Source organism: Siphateles boraxobius, unplaced genomic scaffold (assembly GCF_051911475.1).
Source record: "Siphateles boraxobius isolate OS27281-9 unplaced genomic scaffold, OSU_SipBor_1 46, whole genome shotgun sequence".
Taxonomy (NCBI): domain Eukaryota; kingdom Metazoa; phylum Chordata; class Actinopteri; order Cypriniformes; family Leuciscidae; genus Siphateles; species Siphateles boraxobius.
Genome location: NW_027509097.1, coordinates 15,844,156 through 15,866,773, shown reverse-complemented (window position 1 = coordinate 15,866,773; position 22,618 = coordinate 15,844,156). Strand labels below are relative to the sequence as shown.

At 42.4% G+C, this 22,618-nt stretch overlaps 1 protein-coding gene across 1 annotated transcript; it reads left to right on the top strand.

Annotated features, from left to right (window-relative positions):
* Positions 1-20,576: 20,576 nt before the first annotated feature.
* LOC143710286 (uncharacterized) lies at positions 20,577-21,806 on the top strand. The gene is made up of 2 exons (XM_077201268.1): positions 20,577-21,034; positions 21,261-21,806. Exons 1-2 carry the CDS (start codon positions 20,580-20,582, stop codon positions 21,769-21,771), a joined length of 966 nt encoding a protein of 321 aa, XP_077057383.1. The 5' UTR covers positions 20,577-20,579; the 3' UTR covers positions 21,772-21,806.
* The last annotated feature ends 812 nt before the right edge of the window (positions 21,807-22,618 follow it).

The following is a 22,618-nucleotide window of genomic DNA, read 5'->3' as shown; positions in this document are numbered from 1 at the left end:
AAAACGCTGACCTGATGAATCAATGGCTACTTGCTCTGGATATCGATCCAAACACACCTGAAGAGATCATCAAGGACCATCGTGTTTACTCAGTACATTTCACTGAGGACGACTATTTTGAAAAAATGGAATTTGCCACACGGACCATGAAACGTGTGCTGAAGGATACGGTCATCCCATCGATAGCACAGACAGGACAAAGTGGATCGCCTGCGGCTGCGGTAAGTGTTCCGTTATGTTTTTAGAAGACTAGCCTACTGTAACAGTGCCATTAGCTAGATCTAATGTAACATTAGTGACACTATTATAGGAATAGGGTGGTCACTACTATTGCAGTTGTTCCCAGGCTCCATGTATCCCCTGTAATTTTAGTATTGTGTTGTCACGAACGCGCTCTATCGCCCCAGTAACAAATGAGCGGAGCTAGAGGTAAACAAGAAGAAACGTACTCGGTTACTAACGTAACCTCGGTTCTCTCTAGAGAGGGAACGAGTACTGCGTAATATCTTACGCTATGGGGAAAACCTCTTTTCCACGAGATATTGAAGCCAGAAATTATCCTTAATTTTAAATTAATGTCTGCACGCTGTGCAGCAGCATGCAGATATAGGCAAGACGGCTTGCGCGCCTATTGGCTGCCCTGCGGCAACAGCAGCAGCCTGTCGAGAGTGGCCCTGCGTGACACATATCCAATAGGGGCATTTGGCGCCCATTTCATCCCGTCCCGCCAGAAAGGGCGTGGTCTCGCCCTATAAATATAGCTCGATTAGGCTGGTACAACTGGTTTTCATCGCCGAAGCGAACCAGAGCTGTGTATGCACGGCAAGATACGCAGTACTCGTTCCGACTCTAGAGAGAACCGAGGTTACATTAGTAACCGAGTACGTTCTCTTACGAGAGTATCTCTCGTACTGCGTAATATCTTACGCTATGGGGAACACAATGCAAAACGCAGTGCGTACTGGGATCTGACACAAAAGTCCCAAGGGCAGTAGCCCGGGGCTCATTTAGTGCATAATCACCATAGACTCACAGAGAGTCGGAGAAGAGAGGCTGCAAGCATCATTCCCCATGAAATAGCATCCTACAGGAGCTAGTTATGTTAACAGTGTTTCACACAGACAGGGTGAACGTGTTCAGCCTGAACTGGGTAATAGTACGGGTTATTCAACACTCATGGAGCTGTTTTATCGCTCAGTGAGCGATGCACAAAAAAAACTCAGCATCTGGGCCGGCACAGCGGGGCAGATAGCACTGAATTCTATACCGACAGAAGCTTCGCTTGTAAGGCGGGAATCTCTAGGTTATAAAACCTTATAAATGTAGATGGCGAGGCCCAGCTCGCGGCCGTACAGATATCTTCAGATGCTCGAGTAATGTGGCCCTGTGTTCTATGAGCTCTGATTGTGATCGAGCTAGAATCAGCCAATCTTCCAAGTAGTTCAAAATTCGCATGCCCTGGAGTCTCAGGGGTGCGAGAGCCGCGTCCATGCACTTCGTAAATGTACGGGGTTCCAGGGACAGGCCTAACGGCAGGACTTTGTATTGGTATGCCTGGCCCTCGAAGGCGAATCTCAAGAATTGCCTGTGACGTGACGCTATTTGTATTTGAAAACAGGCGTCTTTCAGATCTATTGACATAAACCAGTCCTCCTGGCGAACTTGCGCGAGGATTTTCCTGGTTGTAATCATTCTGAACTGGCGCTTCGTGAGCGCTTTGTTCAGCTGTCGCAGATTTAGAATGGGTCTGAGACCCCCGTCTCTTTTCGGTTCCAGAAAATACCTGCTGTATAGCCCCCCTTCGCTCTGAGCCTGAGATAAATGTTCTATAGCCCCTTTGCTCAGTAGTTTCGCTATCTCGGCTCAAAGTAGATGAGATACTTCGTTTTTTACCGTCGTTTCGACTCGGGGGCGGGGGCGTCGAGTGAACTGCAGCGAATAGCCTCTTTTTATAGTATTCAGCACCCATTCTGATACCCCGGGAAGCTTTGCCCACGCATCTGCGTGAATAGCTAGAGGTAGAATGAAATCTGGGCTCTGGCCGCGGCATAGCGGCGGCCGGAGAGCTCCGGTGTGCTGAGAAATAGACACTGTGTTTGTAGTGTACGAGGCGGGGGGTGCGCTGATCACAGCGGGCAGCCCGACCGCGCTCAGCTTCTCTCTGACAGGTTGTGGAGAGAAGGCGAGCGGGACGAGCCCCGTGGGGTTCGGCATGTCTGTGGGTGAATGTTGGTGCGGGATAGCGGGCACACTCACTGCACTGAGAACACTGTCGGCTCGCGCCGACTGAAAATGTGTTGGTTTCGTTTTTACAGAAACCGTGGGACATGCTTCGTGTAGTGTTTGTGGGCACTGTGTCGTGGGCACGTACACTACATTTATTGCACAATCGATATGAGTCGATTTTATTTGTGCTAGCCCTGTATTGTGGCGGGCTGTGTCTGCGTGTGGGAATGGGCAGTGAGACGTGGGCATTCTTACAACACTCATAACACCATCGGCCGTGGCCGGAACACCAGAAAATACACTCTTTATTGGATTTATCTGGGTAGCCATAAAAACGTCTTTTGTGTGCAGGCAAGCAGGCAAATGGACCGGCTTGTTGACTGCTAAATACGCTGGAACAGTCACATTGCATGGAACTGGACGAGCAAAACGTTTCGGTGAAAATCCGGCCGCTGCGGGTTTTAAATGGTAGCGCCGTCTGCACATGCCGTCCAGCAGAGGGCGGGCTGAGATGGGAAGCTACCGCTGCTTCCACTGGGGGAAGAGAAAGGTATCCTTTGTCTTTTGCACCGTCCACAGTGGAGAATGCAGCCAAGACAGAGGTACGCACCCTGGCTGAGAGGGGGGCGCCCCAGGACCTCGCGACTTCTTCGTGAAGCTCAGGAAGAAAAGGTGGGAGCCTGGATTGTGACGGCGCGTGGTCCTTCTTGAGGAAGCATCCGTCCAGTCGGTTGCGCGCAGGCTGCGCGGGCGCCTCCCAGTTTAGGCCGAGGTTGTCGACGGCTTGAGAGTGCAGACGCATCAGCTCTCATTCAATGCCGGCTCGTTTTCCAGAAGTCTCGCGGAAAGCAGAGGGGAGGTCCACGGACGGCGGCCGCTGTCCGTCGGGGAGGGACTCGAGTGATGCCGGCGAAGCTGGCGGGCGAACCGGCGAGCTTTGGCGGGCAGGAGGAGGCTCTGGCCCGCGCTGGGCATCTGCGCTTTTTACGGCGCGGCGCTACAGCGGGCTGAAGTGCAGGCTTTGAGAATGATGCCAGGTGAGTCCTAAGAGTCACCATCGGCAGTAGCTCACAGTGAGGGCATCCGCCGTCGACAAGAGCGAGAGCCGCATGATCCTCACCCAGGCAGGAAACGCAGATGACATGGCGATCCTCTTCACTGAGTGTGGCTCGGCACGAGCCGCAGGATCTATGCATCTTGAAAAAGACGCACCTCTTTTAGGAGAGAGAGAGAGAGAGACAGTGAAAGAATGTGTGTCGTAGCGGCGAACACACACACACACACTTTGAAAAGGATATAATGCCGGAAAGCGTAGCAGGTACGGCGGCTAAAGGCGGCGATGCCAGCGACTTCAGACTCAAGGCTCGTCCCGCTGTGTGCTTTTCCTCAGACGGCGTGGCTTCTCACTCTGGATCCAACGATGCGTGATGCTTCGCTGAAGAGATGAAAATCAGTTGTACCAGCCTAATCGACCTATATTTATAGGGCGAGACCACGCCCTTTCTGGCGGGACGTGACAAAATGGGCGCGAAATGCCCCCATTGGATATGTGTCACGCAGGGCCACTCTCGATAGGCTGCTGCTCTTGCCGCAGGGCAGCCAATAGGCACGCAAGTCGTCTTGCCTATGTTTGCATGCTGCTGCACAGCGTTTTACATTAATTCAAAATTAAGGATAATTTTTGGCTTCAATTTCTTGTGGAAAAGAGCTTTTCCCCATAGCGTAAGATATTACGCAGTACGAGAGATACTCTCGTAAGAGAACAACGGTGCGTCTGGTGCTGCGGTAATCACTCCGCTCAAGTAGCATTGCTTCGCCTTTTGAGAATATAGTTCCCAATATGCTTACGGTAAAAAGATGGCTGTGTCTCATATGACCTTGTGATTTGTACACTCTGTGACTATACAAATCACAACATGTAAATAGGAAAATGTTTGCGTTATTTTGACCCTTATTATTAAATGACTCAACTATGAAATAGTTTTACTGTTATGCGTGTCTTTCCTTTAACTTTACAGCACATCACTGACAGGCTTTCTTATGTGATTGATTCAAGTTTTCTACCATTGTGTTTATCCAAATGAGGTTTGTAAATGCATGTACATTAAATATTTGGACCTGCTCCTCGTCCTGCCTGACTTTGCATAGTGTCTGCGCAAGTAGGCTCACTGTGGGAAACGCATATTTGCGGAGGCCCCGGGGCTAGCTGTGTGCCAGTGCATCCGTGCAGAGTGTTCCCTCGGTCAGGGAGTAAAACAGCTGGCAGTGGGAGGTCTCTGAGGAGGCAAACAGTCTACCTGAGCCTGCCTGAACTCTCTTCAGATCAGCTGAACCCCCTGGGGGTGGAGTCGCCATTTTCCCGGAAGCACAGCTCGTGATAGCTCGTCGGCCACACGGTTGAGCACGCCGTGGACATACATGGCTCAAAGCGACCTCAGATGCTTCTGACTCCAGAGGAGGAGATGGTAAGTTGCGACATGTGTTGGGAACGTAGACCACCTTGTCGGTTGATGTGCGCAACGGTTGCAGTGTTGTCCGTCTTTTCAAGCGGTTCAGGGCGAGATGTACTGCTAGCAACTCGAGGCAGTTGATGTGCCAATGCCGTTGGGGGTCCGTCCACACCCCTGACACTGCATGCCTGTTGTCTGGGTACCCCAGCCAGTGGCTGAGGCATCTGTGAATACCAAAGCATGCCTGGACACCTTTTCTAAGGGGACTCCTGCCCACAGGAAGGTCTGGCGGCACGCCGGTGTGATTGGCACCTGGTGAGTGCTGTGATGCCACGCCCATCTCGGGACTCGGCCGTGAAGCTAGTGCTGAAGCGGTCTCATATGAAGCAGGCCTAGGAGGGTTACCGCTGCTGCCCTATGCCCCAGGAGCCTCTGAAAGAATTTCAGTGGAACCGCTGTTCTGCCTTTGAACGTGTTCAAGCAGTTCAGCACCGACTGAGCGCGCTGCTCTGTGAGGCGCTCTGTCTGTGCGACCGAAACCAACTCCATACCGAGAAAAGAGATCCTCTGCACGGGGGAGAGTTTGCACGTTTCCCAATTGACCTGAAGACCTAACTGGCTGAGGTGCCTGAGCACGAGGTGCCTGTGTTCGCATAGCTGATCTCGAGAGTGTGCTACTATGAGCCAGTCGTTGAGATAGTTGAGGATGCAAACGCTCTGTTCTCACATTGAACAAGGGCCCCCTTCGTGACTTTTGTGAAGACACGGGGGGACAGGGACAGCCCTAAGGGTGAGACCTTGTACTGATATGCTCGATCCTCGAACGCAAAGCGCAGGAACGGCCTGTGTCGAAGAAGAATCGAGACATGAAAGTACGGGTCCTTCAGGTTGATCGCTGCAGACCAATCTCGGGGACAGATGCATTCGAAAATGCGCCCCTGCGTGAGCATTCTGAACGGTAGCTTGTGGAGGCTCCGATTCAAAACTCGCAGATCCAAGATCGGTCGTAACCCACCACCTTTCTTGGGCACAATGAAGTAGGGACTGTAGTGCCCTGACCTCATATCGGCTGGAGGGACCTGCTCTATCGCGTCCTTCGCTAGTAGGACTACGATCTCCGCACGCAAGACATTGGCATCGGCTGCTCTCACTGTAGTGGAGTGGATGGCCCAAAACTTGGGGGGACGCCGGGCGAACTGAATTGCATAGCCGAGCCTGATTGTCCGAATGAGCCAGCGAGACGGACTGGAGAGCACTAACCAGGCTCTCAGAAACCGTACAAGCGGGACCAAAGGGACCGTAGGCGTACCTGGAGTGGGGCAGCGAGGTGGAACACAGGGACACGGCTCCGGAGGCTCTCTCTATCTCAAAATTTGGGTACCGCTGGCTTTGAGGCTGGCTTTTGAGGCTTAGCTGGCTGCGGAGCGTGAGAGGCACACAGCAGAACAGCCACTGCGATCACAGACAGGAATGTGCACCCGTTTGTGCGTGCTCTCTCTCTCGCTGGTTACCAGCTGTGAACAGCTTTTGCGCGCTCTGTGCGGCGCACCTTACCAACCGTTAGAACAGCTTTACTTGCTCTGATGAGAGAGAGAGAAAAGGCTGTTCACGCTGTTGCGCCGTCACACCCGCACTGCAGAGAAGAGTCGGTCCTCGTTGAAGGCTTGTAGTTAAAGAAATCATCGAAGTGTTGGTTCCGAAGCAAAAAACTGAAGTGCAATCCAGCAGCTGCCCGTTATATGCCAGCGCTAACGAGGCCACGCAGCTGATGTAAATGATTGCACGGCAATGTGTATTGGCTTGTTTTAGTTTCACTCGAAGTAGATTGGCCTCTTTAGCGAGATTCCTACTGGTCAGTCATGACCTACGTTGTAGTGACTGACCAATAGGGAACTACAAGTTTGCAACTCCTAAAACATTTTCTCGAAGACTTAACATCTACAAATTGCACTTTTTATAGGGACTCTGTTTTGCTTCAATAATACTAGATATAACACAGTGTATGCATAATTTGAGTCGATATTCTGATCATGTTTTTTTCAAAAACATTTTATCAATGCCAAACCACATCAATCTTATTAACTACTATTTATTTTGTATATAATCAATATACAGTAGCCTACTGGTAAAAAGTTTGGAAACATTACTATTTTTAATATTTTTTGAAAGAAGTCTCTTCTGCTCAGACTTTACAGTCTTTCGTTACAGACAAAAAACAGTAATATTGTGAAATATTATTATAATGTAAAAAAGCTGTTTTTTATGTGAACATACAGTAAAGTGTAATGTATTCCTGTGTATAATATCATGTGACACTGAAGACTGGAGTAAAGATGCTGAAAATTCAGTTTTGCATCACAGGATTAAATTATATTTCACAATATTACTGTTTTTTTCTGTATTTTTGATCAAATAAATACAGCCTTGATTAGCAGAAGAGACTTCTTTCAAAAACATTAATAATAGTGAAGTTTCTAAACTTTTGACTTGCACTGTATAATCAAGTTATATTTAATAATTAACAAGGGCTGGACCCTGTTGACCCAATCAGCATTTTTTTGTCCAGTGGTCGGTCAGTCACAAGTCTCAACTCAGTCAGAAATCTCAACTCACAAGTAAATGTGTGTGTGTGTCTGTGTATATATATATATATATACACATCAATTTCTGAAAGGTATTGTAATGTGATCAGTGTCAAAAAGTTGGAAAGCCGTGCAGACTTTACAGTGCATCAAGGTAAATAAGTGCAGTAACATACATACAATATACATATACTAAACCTACTTTTATACACACTAAACTTTACATTTTATTGAGTTGATAGGTTTCTGCTGTTTGGGAGTTTGTTGGCATTGATTTAACTGGACCATTACCTGAAACTGCAGATGGCTTTAAATACATCCTCACGGCCACAGACTATTTCTCTAAGTATATTTTCATTTGCACATACAATACATGTATTCAACTACTGTATGTTTTAAGGAGCTTTTCACCCATTTACTCACAGTGATTTTTTCCCCTTTATTTTTTAAGCTTAACCACAGGCTTTATGAAATGTTGTGCATAAAAAAGAAGTATGACAGCAGCTTATCATCCTCAAACTAATGGCCCGGATGAAAAGACCAACGACAACATTAAACGATAAGTTTTATTATTGTACCTAGGTCAGGAAAAGTTAAGGAACCCCCGCCCCCCATGACATTTTGACCCATCTTCCGCTTCAAGGCACCAAATAAGTTATAAATGCGTTCCTAAAAAGGCTTTCATATGCCAAGTTTATAAGCCTTCTAAAAAACTTTTCCCCTTATGTTTCATTTTAGAGCCCTCAAGAAATTGTTTAACGACAAGCAGAATGACTGGGATGTCTATCTGGATGCCACCTTGTTTTCTTTAAGATCAATGGTCCACACCACCGGAGTGGCAGTTCTCCCTGCAGAGATTCCTGTTGAAATGCCGGTGAGTGTGCTTATGGAGTCATTTCAGCAATTTTGTCATACTAGCCTATGTCAGAAGAATTGTGCTTAAAGTAAACTTAGCCTTGAAATAATTTCCAATGGGTACCGTAGTAGATGACGCAAAACTTAATTTTTTTAAAAAAATTTTTACAAAACTAATCATACAGTAAATATCGTTTTTATTATTGGTACCCTGGATTGATTAACTGTATTAAATTTTAACATCTGTTATAAAACCTTTGATCTTAAACTGGTAATGATAATGGTAATTTTTCGGACTTTGTTCCACAACAAACAATAAGGGTCACTAATATTCCTAACAGTTTGTTTTGAATAGTAAACAACCATGTTTTTTTTGCAAAGGACCTCTTCTCATGCCACCATGGGCTTTTCATTACATGCACATGTGAAAATTTAAATAGTTCAAAAATGAATTTATATTGCTTCAATTATATTGCCTTGTTTTTTAGCTTTCCACCATCAGTCTCCCTGTGGAATCAAATTTTAGTGATTATGTAGTTTCCAACAAAAAAAAGAGAGATGAGGCCAAAAACCAGGCAGAAGAAAACATTTGTAAATCATAGGAGAAACAGAAGGAAGCATATGCTAAAAAGGTCCAGGAGAAGTACAAATACTTGATTTACAATGTTGGTGATGAGGTTCGTCTGATGAATATCAGGAAGCCTGAAAGAAAAGGAGGAAGGATTGAAGTTGAACCTGACTTCTCAAGACCCTAGATCATTGAGAGACTCAGTGGCAAACTTGTCACATTAAACCTGAAGGGAATACTTTAGAAACTAAATATAGCATTGTTCACATTAAACCATACAGAAGAAGACAAACTGGAAAGGTGCCTAATGACTGTTCTGGTATCTCAGTCTCCGGTGGGTCTACAGAGAGTAACGGTTCTTGAAAGATGCCTCCTTCCACTGTTGCACCTACACTCAGCCCTCAGCATTCAAGGTAAATGATTCTGAGATGCTCCAAGAAGATTCAGCGTTACAAAGACCTTCTGTTATTTAAGTTGCCCCTAAAATGCTTGACCATACAAATGGGTACATCAAGGAGGTAAAATTAACCCCAACAGATGAAGAGCCAACAATAAAGTTCCCATCAGATGTAAACCAAATCTCACAGGAACAAGGTTTTATATTTACAGAGATCTCAGTTCACCCTTCGTTGTCAGTTTGGCCTACCTGACCAGTTTGGTCTTGTTGTTATGGTTGCTTGCTTTCAGTGTTTAAATCATGGTGGCCATTTTGACCTGGTGATCACAGGTCATTGTTATTTATAGGAAGTGGAGCTAATAACCAATATATCATAAAAATCCCCCCCCCCCCCCCCCCAAAAAAAAAATATATGCCATGCCATATGGTTTTTAGGCATATATATATATATATATATATATATATATATATATATATATATATATATATATATATATATATATATATATATATATAAAACCTCAAAATGCATGAACTAAGACAAACAATATTTGTAAATCAAAGCTCGGTGAAAAACCTTCACAACTGCGGCCACCAAAATATTAAATTTTTCTTATATCATATAGATACCATTAATTGTTTTTGAGTTATCCACTTCCTCTAGCTGTCCTGTACCCTTTTTGGATTTTTGGACATGTCCCTACCAATATTTTAGAAGGACAGAATTATCAATCAATCAATCAATCCATTTATTTATAGAGCACATTTAAAACACTACCGAAGTTGACCAAAGTGCTTTACAAGGAATCAAAGAAACACACATATATAACTACTATACATAATTAAAATCTAACGAGACCAAACGGCACTCAATAATTATAACAAGAAAATAGGAAAACAGACTACAGAGTATTAAAAGCCAGGGAGAATAGATGAGTCTTGAGTTGAGATTTAAAAGTACCAATAGATGGAGCTTGCCTGATCAAAAGAGGAAGGCTATTCCACAGCTTCGTCCCAGCAGCAGCGAAAGCACGCTCACCACGTTTTTTAAGTTTCACTTTAGGGATTGTAAAATGGCCAAGGTCAGAGGATCTCAGGTTTCTAGAAGGATTGTATGGAGTCAGAAGATCCGTTAAATATTGTGGAGCCAAATTATTCAGAGTTTTATAGACAAATAATAAAATTTTAAACTCAATCCTATACTTTACTGGAAGCCAGTGCAAAGACATTAAGATAGGTGTTTATGTGGTCTAACCTTCGCTTCCCTTCAAGTAGTCTAGCGGCTGCATTTTGAACCAGCTGTAGACGAGAGATGGAAGCCTGAGAAATACCATAATACAGAGAATTACAGTAATCAAGCCTCGATGTAATGAACGCATGAATAGCTGTTTCCAAATTTCTCCTGGATAAGACAGGCTTTACTTTACTGAGAAGGCGAAGTTGGTAAAAGCATGATTTGACAACAGCTGAGATCTGTTTATCAAACTTTAAACTGGAGTCAAAAAGGAAGCCCAAATTTCTGGCACTCTTTGTGTTATACGGGGAGAGACAACCCAGGTCAAAATCAAAAACACAGTTTTCTTTGGGGCCAAAAATAATAAACTCAGATTTATTTTCATTTAAGTTAAAAAAATTACTTGAAAGCCATGACAGTTCGTTTAGACAATCTAACAGCTGGTGAAGAGTATATTTGTTGTTACGTTGCAAGGGCAGGTAAAGCTGTGTGTCATCGGCGTATAGATGAAAAGAAACATCATGTTTTTTAAAAATAGCGGCCACGGGGAGCAGATACAAAGAAAACAACATAGGCCCAAGGATTGATCCCTGAGGAACACCACAGTCAAGGTGTTTGTTAGTGGATGAATATTGTCCCAGATGAACAGTAACACATCTATTTGACAGGTGAGAGCGAAACCATTTTAAAACAGAACCACAAAGTCCTACACAAGACTCCAAGCGTGACAGAAGGATGTTGTGATCGACTAAGTCAAAAGCAGCACTTAAATCTAACAGGACCAAAGCCATTTGTTTTCCTGAGTCAGTGGTGAGATAAATATCATTTAAAACTTTTAAAAGAGCAGATTCAGTGCTATGTAAAGCTTTAAAACCTGATTGAAACACTTCATTGATAGAATTATTTAGCATGAAAGATTGTAATTGAGTCAATGCAACTTTCTCCATGATCTTTGATATAAAAGGAAGACTTGTAATGGGTCGAAAACTAGAAAGAGATGAAGGGTCAAGATTAGGTTTTTTGATGTATGGCATTATCGCTGCATGTTTAAGCCAGACTGGAACAGTGCCCATAGATAAGCATTTATGAATAACAGATAATAGACCTGGACCAATTGCATCTCTAGTGTGTTTGATGAAATGAGAAGGAACAATATCATGTGGACATGAAGTGGGCTTAAGGCAGTCCACAATTTCCTTACAGCAGTGTAAGTTGAGTGGCTCAAACACAGAACATGTGGAGGAGTATAAAGGAATCTCTGACAGCATATATCCAGTCTGAGCCATTTGAGATCTAATAGCCAACACCTTGTTTGTGAAAAAGTTTCCAAAAATTTCACAAAGGGAGACAGAAGGCTCAGGGAAAAGATAAAAAGGTGGATTTAGCACAGAGTCAATAGTAGAAAAGAGAACACGGGAGTTATGCCTATTTTTCTTGATCAGATCAGAAAGATATTTACACCTGTGGTAATGTGGTCAGTGCCAGAATTGTCCTTCCTAATACTTCAGTGAACTCGATCAAATTATTTTTCATATTATATAATACCAATGTGGGGGTAGGGGGTGGATTGTTGTCAACGTAAAGACCAAATTTACGGCCTTGACTGTTTGGCACGTTCATTTTGCCAAGTTCATTTTATGTTAGCTCGTTGGCCCTGTAAAGTTGATTAATTAGGAAAATTATTGACAACAGTAACTTAGTCTTTCTTTTTCAGTAATCAAGGCTGCAAATGTCACTGGTCAGGTTGAAGCAGTTGTTGGGCCATATAAGCTGAAGGGGGTGGATTAGAATCCACTGCTGCTTCAATGTATATGTAATGATTGATTATAATTAAGGTATTAATCAATATTTTACCTTCTAAATAGAAAATGAGTTGAATGACTTCTCTGGAGATTTTACTTTGTTTATATAAGTTACAAGTGTGATTATTGAAATGTTCTTTTCACGTATTCTTTAATGTCTGTATTTGATATATGAATACAGTAATAGTGCTTGCTTATTCAGCCCAGATTCCAGAAATATGTTTTTTGATTGAGAAAGGTCTTCAACGTGTTAAAACATATAGGGGTCATTGAAGCCAATAGTGTAAGGGACTATTTCTTTATTAAAGCCTTATACTTTCCAGTTAGACTAAAGTTTAGCTATTCTTGAGAGAAAGAACGCATTATCTTGATGTTTTGAGAGGACTCTCTTGTTTATAGTTAGAGCCTGGCCAAATCCAACCTTGGAAAAGCTGTGTGTCGGTGTGTGTGTGTTAGTCTTCTTGGTTACAGGTTAAGGAACCACTGGCATTATTGGAGATTGACTGAGTTGTTGTTCTGGGCATGCTGGCGCCCAGCAACCCAAATCTGCGACCTGGAATGTCACGACGTGCCTAAACTTCAGCTGCATAATCGATGGAGATATGCTTCAGTCTATCTGTATATGTGTGGAAAAATTACTGTTTATCTATTTCTTAGCCAATGAGAATCATTAATCCTGTAAGCAATGACGTAGCTTAGACCTTAGAAATAGTATAACTGCTGTGATCTGTGTAACTGTAAGCGGGGCGGCCTACGAACTCCTGTTTGAGTATGAAGCTGACTTCTGCTGATGAAACTGCAAACTATCTTCAGTAAAACTTCTTTTAATTTATTATAATTCTGACTCTGAGTCTTCATTCTTCATATCTGGTTCTGGGTCTTTAACTGTATACCCCTTACAAAACTCTGACTCTTCTTTTCACTCACTGCAAGGGCCGAGTGGCTTTCTGATGAAGTAAGTTATTTATTCTTATGATATGGGTGGCCTTTCTTTCCAATCGTCCGGTTGTCTAAACGACTTATAAACCCAGAACATGATTTTAAGAGTCACCTAATTGAAAAGGTTTTTTTTTTCTCACAAAAAAAAGTTTAGTTTGTTTATATTCATGTTTATTTTTCTTAATTTAGGTTATTGTTGCATACCTGGACCTGGTCGTTGAAAAACAACAGGTATGTATAGAATGTCTACTTATTTAGGAACACTAATTTAATTTTATATACTTACAAAGGAAAAAGGTAAAGGTAATTTAGCTTTCCAGAAAGTAATAATGTAGATATTATTTACGTGTTTTGGAACCATCACAAACTTGTTATTAAACACTTTTTTTTTAAAACAAGTTCCCTTTCAAGGGAACTCGAGCTGCGTTTGAGACGCGATGGGAACGCTCTGCGTGATTACGTCGTGAAGCACGTGTAAAATCAGTCCAATGGAAGCCCAATACGACATAGGTGACGCCATAGACCAGGAAACTATATAGCAGCCCTGAAATCAGACCGCGACAGCTTCTGTACCTTCAGCAAGCGCTCTCTGTATATCTGTCCTTGTCTATTTATTGTTGTCTGTCAAGCCCAATCTATCACTATTATGGCGGGCAAGCAAGATTATAGACGGTGTGTTGTTCCCTGCCCTCGTTATATTACGGGTGGGGACACACATCAGCTTTGTGTTGCTTGTTTGGGAGTGGAGCATGCCCAGTCAGTCCTCGAGGGGGCTGATTGTGTGCATTGTATGAGTCTATCTATGAAGACGCTCCGCTCTCGCCGATCGTTCTTTGAGGAGAATGGTTCGGTTCGCGCTACCCGCGCGGGTCCCACTGTTGCCTAGACACGGCTGTGACTCGCATTTTGGGGTTCGCAAACGGATCTGACAGCGTGGGTTGGGACGGGCTCCGCCCTATCTTAGCTTTCACCTGCAGATCCAGTGTGCTGCGATTTCCAGTTCCGAGGAATTGGTATCGTTAGTGTTTTGTTAAGAAAAAGTGAACAAAACAAATAAAAGTATTAAGAAAAAGGCAGATGTTTGATTTTTCAATAAATGGGCAGCTCATAACTCTGTTGAGTAAAGATGAGTTTTTTAAAGGAGGTTTTTCTAATGCTGTTGCTAGTTAAATATTTACTGGACAGCTGAACATTATGAGAGTGAAAATAAAAAGAGTTTATTAGATGAAATGTATCTAAAAAAAAACAGGAAAACTCTGTATCTCAGCCTCCTCGTCGGGGACTACTGGTTTTTCCCTATCTCCACACTGAGGTGTCGAGATCGTGGAATAAACCGGTTTCTATTTTATGTGTTTAATACCCAAACGTCTTAACTAGAGTAATGTTATGGGTATTAAGTATCATGGTATGACAGTGCCTTGGATTATAGAGACGCTTGCGAGCTTTCTCTCTCCCGAGTCGGCGTCATCATTTTTAACCCCGACGTTACCCACCAGCCATCTTTAATAATAAATAAATTTTATGAGGCAGTACTGGTGGGTAAAGTATTTAAGGACATAGATGAATGTGAAGATGTCAGCATTGACTCTATTTGAGAATATATTCGAGAATATATATATATATGTTTATATGTATACGTTTTTCTGATATAAAAATAAAGAAAAAGAAAGATAAAAATGTCTGTTCTTCTGGACGCTCCGCTTTCAAGAAAACTAAACCTTTCAGCGGCGTTCCAGAGGTTTCTTCCTCACCAATCTATGTTCCTTAAACTGGCATAGAGTGCAAAGAAGAAGACCTGATGCTGAGGCTATCAGGCTTCTAAGGGTGGTCCCCTCCGGGGTAGGGACGGTTTTGAGAAATCGTTTCTCCTCGGCGCCCTCTGGGGTGCGACTCTCTGAGGAGGGTCGCAGCGCTGCCAGTTCGGTTGTTCCCTGCCGGTTCGCCGTTCAGGGCACCGAGGTGTCAGCGTCCCCATACGATCCTCCGAGGAGGGTCGTAGAGCAGTCAGTTCGGTCTCCCTGCCGGTTCGCTGTTTCAGGGTGCCGAGGTGTCTGCTTTTTCCTACGATCCTCCGAGGAGGGTCGTAGGAACTAAGCTGTTAGAGGTAGGCAAGATCTAAATAAAAAGAGGACTGTCGTCATCTCTAATAAAGCTTAGACAAGAAGTCCTGTCGAAAAAATAAAAGGAGGGACGGTTTTGAGAAATCGTTTCTCCTCGGCTCCCACTGGGGTGCGACTCTCTGAGGAGGGTCGCAGCGCTGACAGTTCGGGTGTTCCCTGCCGGTTCGCCGCTTCAGGGCACCGAGGTGTCAGCGTGCCCGTGCAATCCTCCGAGGAGGGTTGTAGAACGGTCGGTTCGGTTGTTCCCTGCCGGTTCGCCGTTTCAGGGCACCGAAATGATTGTTCAAGCAAATCCAGAGGCCAGTCTCGAGAGACTGGTTCCCCTTATCTGAATTTCTGGCAGCGTGGAAACTTCTGCCAAATATTTCTCTATGGGTCCTGCACATAATAGAAAAGGGTTAAACGGAGTTGTGGAAACGGTGGGCTTGGCCTCTGAGGGGGCCCAGCTCATAGAATCCGGTCTCTCGACTGAGGTCGTTGAGACCGTCCTTCAATCCAGAGCTCCTTCCATGAGAAAACTATGTACATTGAAATGGAAACTGTTCTCTACATGGCGTGGAGAACGTTTTTTAAATCTTGTTAACTGCCCGGTTGGTACAGTTCTCGATTTCCTCAAGACCGTTTCTCTGCTGGATTATCTCCCTCCACCTTAAAGGTGTTCGTAGCGGCTATATCTGCTTATCACCCCTCTCGGGGCTTCTTCTCTTGGGAGAGATCCTCTTATTATTTGTTTTCTCCGTGGTACATTGAGGCTCAGGCCTGCACTGCAATCTAGAGCACCGGCTTGGGATTTGGCCATTGTACTTGAGGGTCTGGCCTTGGCTCCCTTCGAGCCCATCGAGGAGGTTTCAGAAATATTCCTCACTCTAAAGATTATATTTCTCCTTGCTATTTCGTCTATCAAGAGAATTGGTGATTTACATGCCCTGTCGGTTGCTCCTTCATGTCTGGAATTTGCACCTAGTATGGTGAAAGCATTCCTCTACCCTAGACCGGGTTATATTCCTAAGGTCCCACTAAATGTTGGGGGCCCAATAGTGCGGCAGGCCTTTTATCCTCCTCCCTTTAATACCCCAGATCAGGAACAGCTTAACCTGTTATGTCCAGTCCGGGATTTAGATGCCTACATTCACAGAGCTTCTCTGTGGCGTAAATCTGAGCAATTATTTGTTTGTTTTGGGTCACTCAAGAGAGGATGCCCTGCATCTAAACAGGTGATGAGTAAATGGATAGTCGAGGCTATTCATTGGCTTATGAAGCGGTGGGACAGCCTTCACCTATGGCTGTGCGGGCCCATTCTACTGGAGTATGGCGGCCTATATGGCCTTAATTTCGGGAGTTTCCCTTCTTGACGTGTGTAATGCGGCAGGATGGTCCTCTCCGCATTCATTTGTCAGGTTTTATGACCTTGACCTCTCCACTCCTGGGGCGAGGTTGCTTGCTTCTTAGTGTGCGCAGGACTTCACACAGAACGGGCATTTGTCACTATGGCGTAGTGGGTATGGGGTTCCCATCGCGTCTCAAACGCAGCTCGAGTTCCCTTGAAAGGGAACGTCTCAGGTTACGTATGTAACCCTGGTTCCCTGATAGGGAACGAGACGCTGCGTTTGCCTGCCATACTTCCTGCATGCCCTGATCGACTTGCTTCAGGTTTTTCAGAAGCTGTCGCGGTCTGATTTCAGGGCTGCTATATAGTTTCCTGGTCTATGACGTCACCTATGTCGTAGTGGGTTTCCATTGGACTGATTTTACACGTGCTTCACGACGTAATCACGCAGAGCGTTCCCATCGCGTCTCAAACGCAGCGTCTCGTTCCCTATCAGGGAACCAGGGTTACATACGTAACCTGAGACGTTTCCCATTGAGGACATTTGGCTGTGCCCTGTGAACGTTGGAGCACATTGGATTCTTGTGGTGCGTGTGTATTTCTCAAAGTACATTGCGAGTGAGATTATAGAAAATGTTTTTTTTTCTTCTTCTTTAGTGATCTTGGGCTATTGTCCAATAGAATACTCGTGATTCATTTTAAAGCTAGATGGTGGGAGTGTTCGAGTTAACTAACCAACAGAGCAAGTTGTTTTCTTCGTGTTCGTGATATATTTCACAAATGTTTGTCATGTTATGTTTAAATAAATTTCATAAGGAAGAAATGTGTTAGGTAATGCAGGGTCAAAGATGACACACTGCAAGTTTTAAAGTTGTGAGTCTGTCTATAAACATTTTTTTTTAGAGTGGGAACATTCCCAGATGAAGATAATGAGGAAATTACATTGTCTTTCATCGCTCCCTTCACCAAGTACGTTCCAAACGGCTACATAATGTCACGTAAGTGCCCTGCTCACTGCAAACTCCCCACTTCAAGGGCTCTGCCCTTTGAAGGGAGTAGGGCATAGGGATGCTCACTTCCATTTGGAATTTGTCCTCAGTATAATGCTACCATTCACTTATATTCATATGTGTTATATTCACCTGCAAATAACTAAATCCCAGTGTTAACATGTTCTCCATAATCTGTAGAGATTCTTTGATGCTTTTGGTCAATAATTTAAATGTTTTTTATTCCATTTGCACAAGTATTTCAGAGTTTGATAGTGTCTATACCAAGCAGCTTCCTGTAGTTGTTAGTAGTGATCTAAAAATATTTCAAAACCAAAACCTTATGATTACATGACATAATATTCTAGATTATCAACATGCCTAAAAAAAACCTCCTTCTGATTGACCAATGGGAAATGAACGTTCTTATGAACATAAAATTCTGCGGAACTGGAGGTAACCTTGTTAGATCTTTTTTTTAATGCTATCCGATTCTAAACAGTACAAATTTCTCGACGACATCTAGGAATTTTTTTAAACTGAGGTGTAATGAGCCAACGGCCCAGTGGCAATTACGGACCCTGAAGCACGACCTCCAGTTGGATTCCAGCAGTTGTGGAGTATTGGTATTGAATGTATGTGTTCATATATTTGCACAAGTGGCTTCAGGTCTGGAAATGTTATAATGAATTGAGTTAAATCATCTGTCAATTAATGTTTCAGTTTGCTGAACAGTACCTGCTGACAGGAACGATCAGCAATGTTCAGACTACGCCTGAAGCAGTCAGCTCAGCACGCATGAAAGTAGCCTGCACACTTGGATGTCGAGGTGAGTGCTGTTTTAATTTTGTAATACCGTAGTAATGTATGTATTGTAATGTACAGTATGTCATGTAGTACACCTCTGGAGATGCTATCTTCACTCTGAAAAATGTATTTAATCAAGTAAGAATATCCAAATATACAGAGGGGATAGAGAAGAAAATCATAGAGTAGAAAATAACTCGAAGGATGCAAAAAGTAATGCAAGAATGATTTGATTTAATGTAATTTCAGAACAGGTTTGAGATAGTATTTTTCATGGCGTTTATGTTGACATTTAGTACACTATGATATGATTGTCCAATGAATTCATATTTATCTTTTTAATGTTAACAAATGTGTAGGTAATGCAGAGGAGTACTGTGTGCTTTGAAGCATGCTGGAAGAAGACGACCCCAACGAAAGCATGATTGAAATGGTATACAACTTATAATACACACCCAAAAAGCAATAGTTTAACTTTATGTGCCATGTTTTTTTTTGTTTTTTTTTAACTATGTTATTTAAATTTATTTTTCTTTTCATATTTTTAGATTCTATATTGTTTTAGATTTTTACAAATATTTTAATTTCTTTTATTTTCAGGTACAGTGTGAGAACTGCAATAGATGGGCACATTTTAAATGTTGCAACTTCAATAGCCTAAATGGGTTTATTTGCAAAAAATGTGTAGTTTGAATGTATTTCCCTTTATCATTTGCATTGATAACAGTCTGCAGCACAATGCGGTCTTATTTAGTTCATATTTATATTAATAACTTATTGTTTTACTTGTTTTGTATTGTGCCTCTGTGTTGCATGATTTTGAATTTTGAAATGAATTTGATTAATAATATCTTTTCTATATTGTTCTGCGTGATTATAAATTATCTCAATAACTAATCATATTTCAATTTACATCATCAATTTACATTATCATCTGTTTAAGGTTAAATTTGTAACATCTGTCCAGGGACTACAGATTAAAAACTTAGACTCTCAAATCATCCTATCTGTATATTTTTCTACTGGTAGGACAATCTGATGAGGTATTTTGCACTGTAAAATCATTCTACTTGTTTATTTCATGGCAGGACAATCTTATGAGGTATTTTGCACCGTAAAATCATCCTACCCGTTTATTTCATAGGACAATCTGACCAGGTAACGTTACTTTTCACTGTAAAATCACCCTACCATGGCCTAATAAGAATCTTCGGCTAAGTTACACTGAATTATTTGATGTAGTCACAGACGCGAAGCAGAAACGGGAAGTAGGACGATGTGGTAGTATGAACCGATAGATATGGCTATAATTTTGCGCTACGGTATAGGAAAAACTGACAAGGTAGGACAGAACAAAAGAACGTTGTTTCGATGTCACGAGAAACTTAGACGTTGATTCATTGTCATTTAGTTATCTGTCATCATAAACGACTCGTTCAGAGAAGTTGTGAACCGAATCAAACGATTTATTGAAAAGAGCTCAGCAGATTCAAATGAAGGATTTTGGCCGTAATGGCGGCTGCTATTTAGAATTCCATTATAAAACACTATGATGTCATAATATTCGGGCCGCGGTAAAGTGCAAGTTGAGCATCAGTCTGTTGAGTTCAGGAGGAGAAAACAGCGATTAGCAGTGACTGTAACAGTAAGACTGTTGATATTTGCCATATTCAAATCGGATTTTTGGATATTTTATCAATCTATTGCAGAAGTATCATAGCAGACATATCAGAGAATTGATTTTTGTTAGTGATATTGGATTTTTGGAAAAGTGCCTATTTGTCAATCCATTGTGATCGATTGCGATCCATTGCGAAAATGACATTTCTGAGCAAAGTTTTTGGGTGCTTAAGCTTCTTCTTGCCAAAACACCACTTGTCAAGACAGTGCAGTGATGGCAACCTAGGATGTAGCAGCATTCAGGAGGAGCCCATCCAGAGACCTCCAGAAGACACTGACATGGAGAAAGAGTTGGACTATGAGGACTCTCTTGTTGAGCTGGAAATATTTCCAGATTTCTTCAGTGCAGCAGAACCACTGATGATTCCAGTGGAGGAGCCTGAATCCCAAACTCCACATGCTGGAGTGAAAATATTTCCACGTTCCTGCACAGTGGCAAAGCCATTGCTGATCCAGGTGGCACCGCAACACCCTCTACCAGATGAGCTGGAAACATGGACATCTTTCTCCACTGTGGCAGAACCACTGATGGCTGAAAAGGAAACTCCCCCTGATGAGGTGAAAAAATTGCCAAGTTCCTCCACTAAAGTGGCAGAAACACTGATGGTTCAAGAGGCACATGCTGAGGAGGAAATACTGCCATCTTTCTCCACTGTGGCAGAACCATTGATGGCTCAGTTTGAAGAACTTGAAAAAGAATTGCTAAGTTCCTTCACTAAAGTGGCAGAAACACTGATGGTTCAGGAAGCACCTTGGCATCTCACTCCACCTTCTGAGGAGCAAATATCTTTCTCCACTGTGGCAGAACCACTGATGGTTCAGATGGCACCTGCTGAGGAGGAGCAAGAGCGTCCACCTGAAAGGAGAGGGAGGAGAAGGACAAAGAAGGAGAGACAGACATACTCTTCAACTATAAAACTTCCAGGTGCAACTCCACCAGCACAGCCAAAACATGCTTGGGTGGATGTCAGTCCTGCTCAAGATACAAAGGCTGAGGAAGAGATGATAAAAAAGGAGAGAGAGGCTGAAGATAAAACTATTGTAATGAAAATGACGAGGTGTGTACACAGTAAACAATTATTGTTGGTTTAACTTAAAGTAAGTTACCTGGTTGCCTTAAAATTTTGAGATCATTGAAATAAAATATTTGAGTAAATACAAGGAAATTGGTTTAGTTAATAGAAACTCAAAATATTATGGTATGAACCACATTCATTATGTAAATTGATTTGACAAAAGATAAAAAGTTGTGATGATAAATCATGAACATTTATTTTTTTACAGTGTAGAAATAGTGGAGGTGGATCTGAGACAAGAAAGGAGAATGAAAAAGGAGAGAAACACTGAATTAGCTTCACCACCAGCAAAAGCAAAGCTTGCTTGGACGGAGATGGATGGAGACAGTGCAAAAGTCACACATATGAAAAAAAGAGAAGATGAAAAGAGAAGGCCTGAAAGACAAGCAAAGATAGAAGATAGAAAGACAGAGCAGGCAGCAGATATTACTCCACCTCCTGCAAAGGGGAAAAAGACAGACGTACAGGAGCCTGAAAGCAGCAACAAGACCAGCCAGAAGTCCAGCAGAAAGCAGAAGGGACTTCTTCTCATTTATAAACTGGCAGAGAAAAAGGTCACTGCAGAGAGAGAGAAGAAGAAGAACAGAAAAGAGGAGAAAATACAAAGGCAGTTACTGTACGAAAGATACGTCAATGATCCATCCATGAAACACCTGCTTATCAACAAACATAACAGGTTCAGCAAGTCATATGGCTGTGGTTTCACTCTCATCATCTGAGCATCAAGAAAATATACAGTGAAAAACATTTAAAGCAAATAAAACATATTTTTATAAAATATTTCGGACTTTTCTTTTTTACCAAAACAAAAAGTTTTGAGAATGTGACATTTTCACCTGTAGCCATATGTTCACCACTAGATGTCCTACCTTTCTACCTTTTTATGTGGCATATGAAGTTAAACTTATATCATTCTGTTGGACCGTGCTCAAATATTTACGCTATTTTTTTAAAAAATATCTTTGAGATACTATTATATATCGTTTTTTATTCATATTTTAAATTAGGTTAAGTAATTTAGTTGTGTTTTTGTTATTCTTATTAGTTTTTTTAATGTTTACAGTCTATTGATTTTTATTTCCGTTTTAGTTATTTAAGGATAGGCGAAGTTAAACTAAAGGAAAATGAGAAATGTTGCAATAAAAATAGGTTGATTTTTTAATATTTTATTTCAGTTAAAGGGTATTGTATAGGTAACCATTTTTATGGTTTTAGTTTTAGTTAACTATAATAAACCAGATTTATGCCATTGAAGAAGTGGATTCTGGAATCCACTGCTGCTTCAGTGCATATGTAATGAGTGATTATAATCAAGGTATTAATCAATATTTTTCTTTCTAAATAAAGACTTCTCTAGGCTTATGAAAGTTTACTTTGTTATAGAAGTTACCAGTGTGATTATTGAAAATGTTCTTCGTGTATTCTGTATGGAATATCTGAGAAGTGACTGGGGTCTGGCTCAATGCCAGGAATGCAGTAACATTGCTTGCTCATTTAGCTCGGCTTCCAGAAATTAACTATGGACTTCTTTAATATGTGTCAATACATCCATCCGCATTTCTAGGG

Excerpts from the sequence above, each read along its gene's own strand:
- LOC143710286 (XM_077201268.1), top strand. The coding sequence starts at position 20,580 with ATGGTTCAAGAGGCACATGCTGAGGAGGAAATACTGCCATCTTTCTCC. Across the intron at positions 21,035-21,260 it reads ATTGTAATGAAAATGACGAG|TGTAGAAATAGTGGAGGTGG; the intron begins GTGTGTACACAG and ends ATTTTTTTACAG.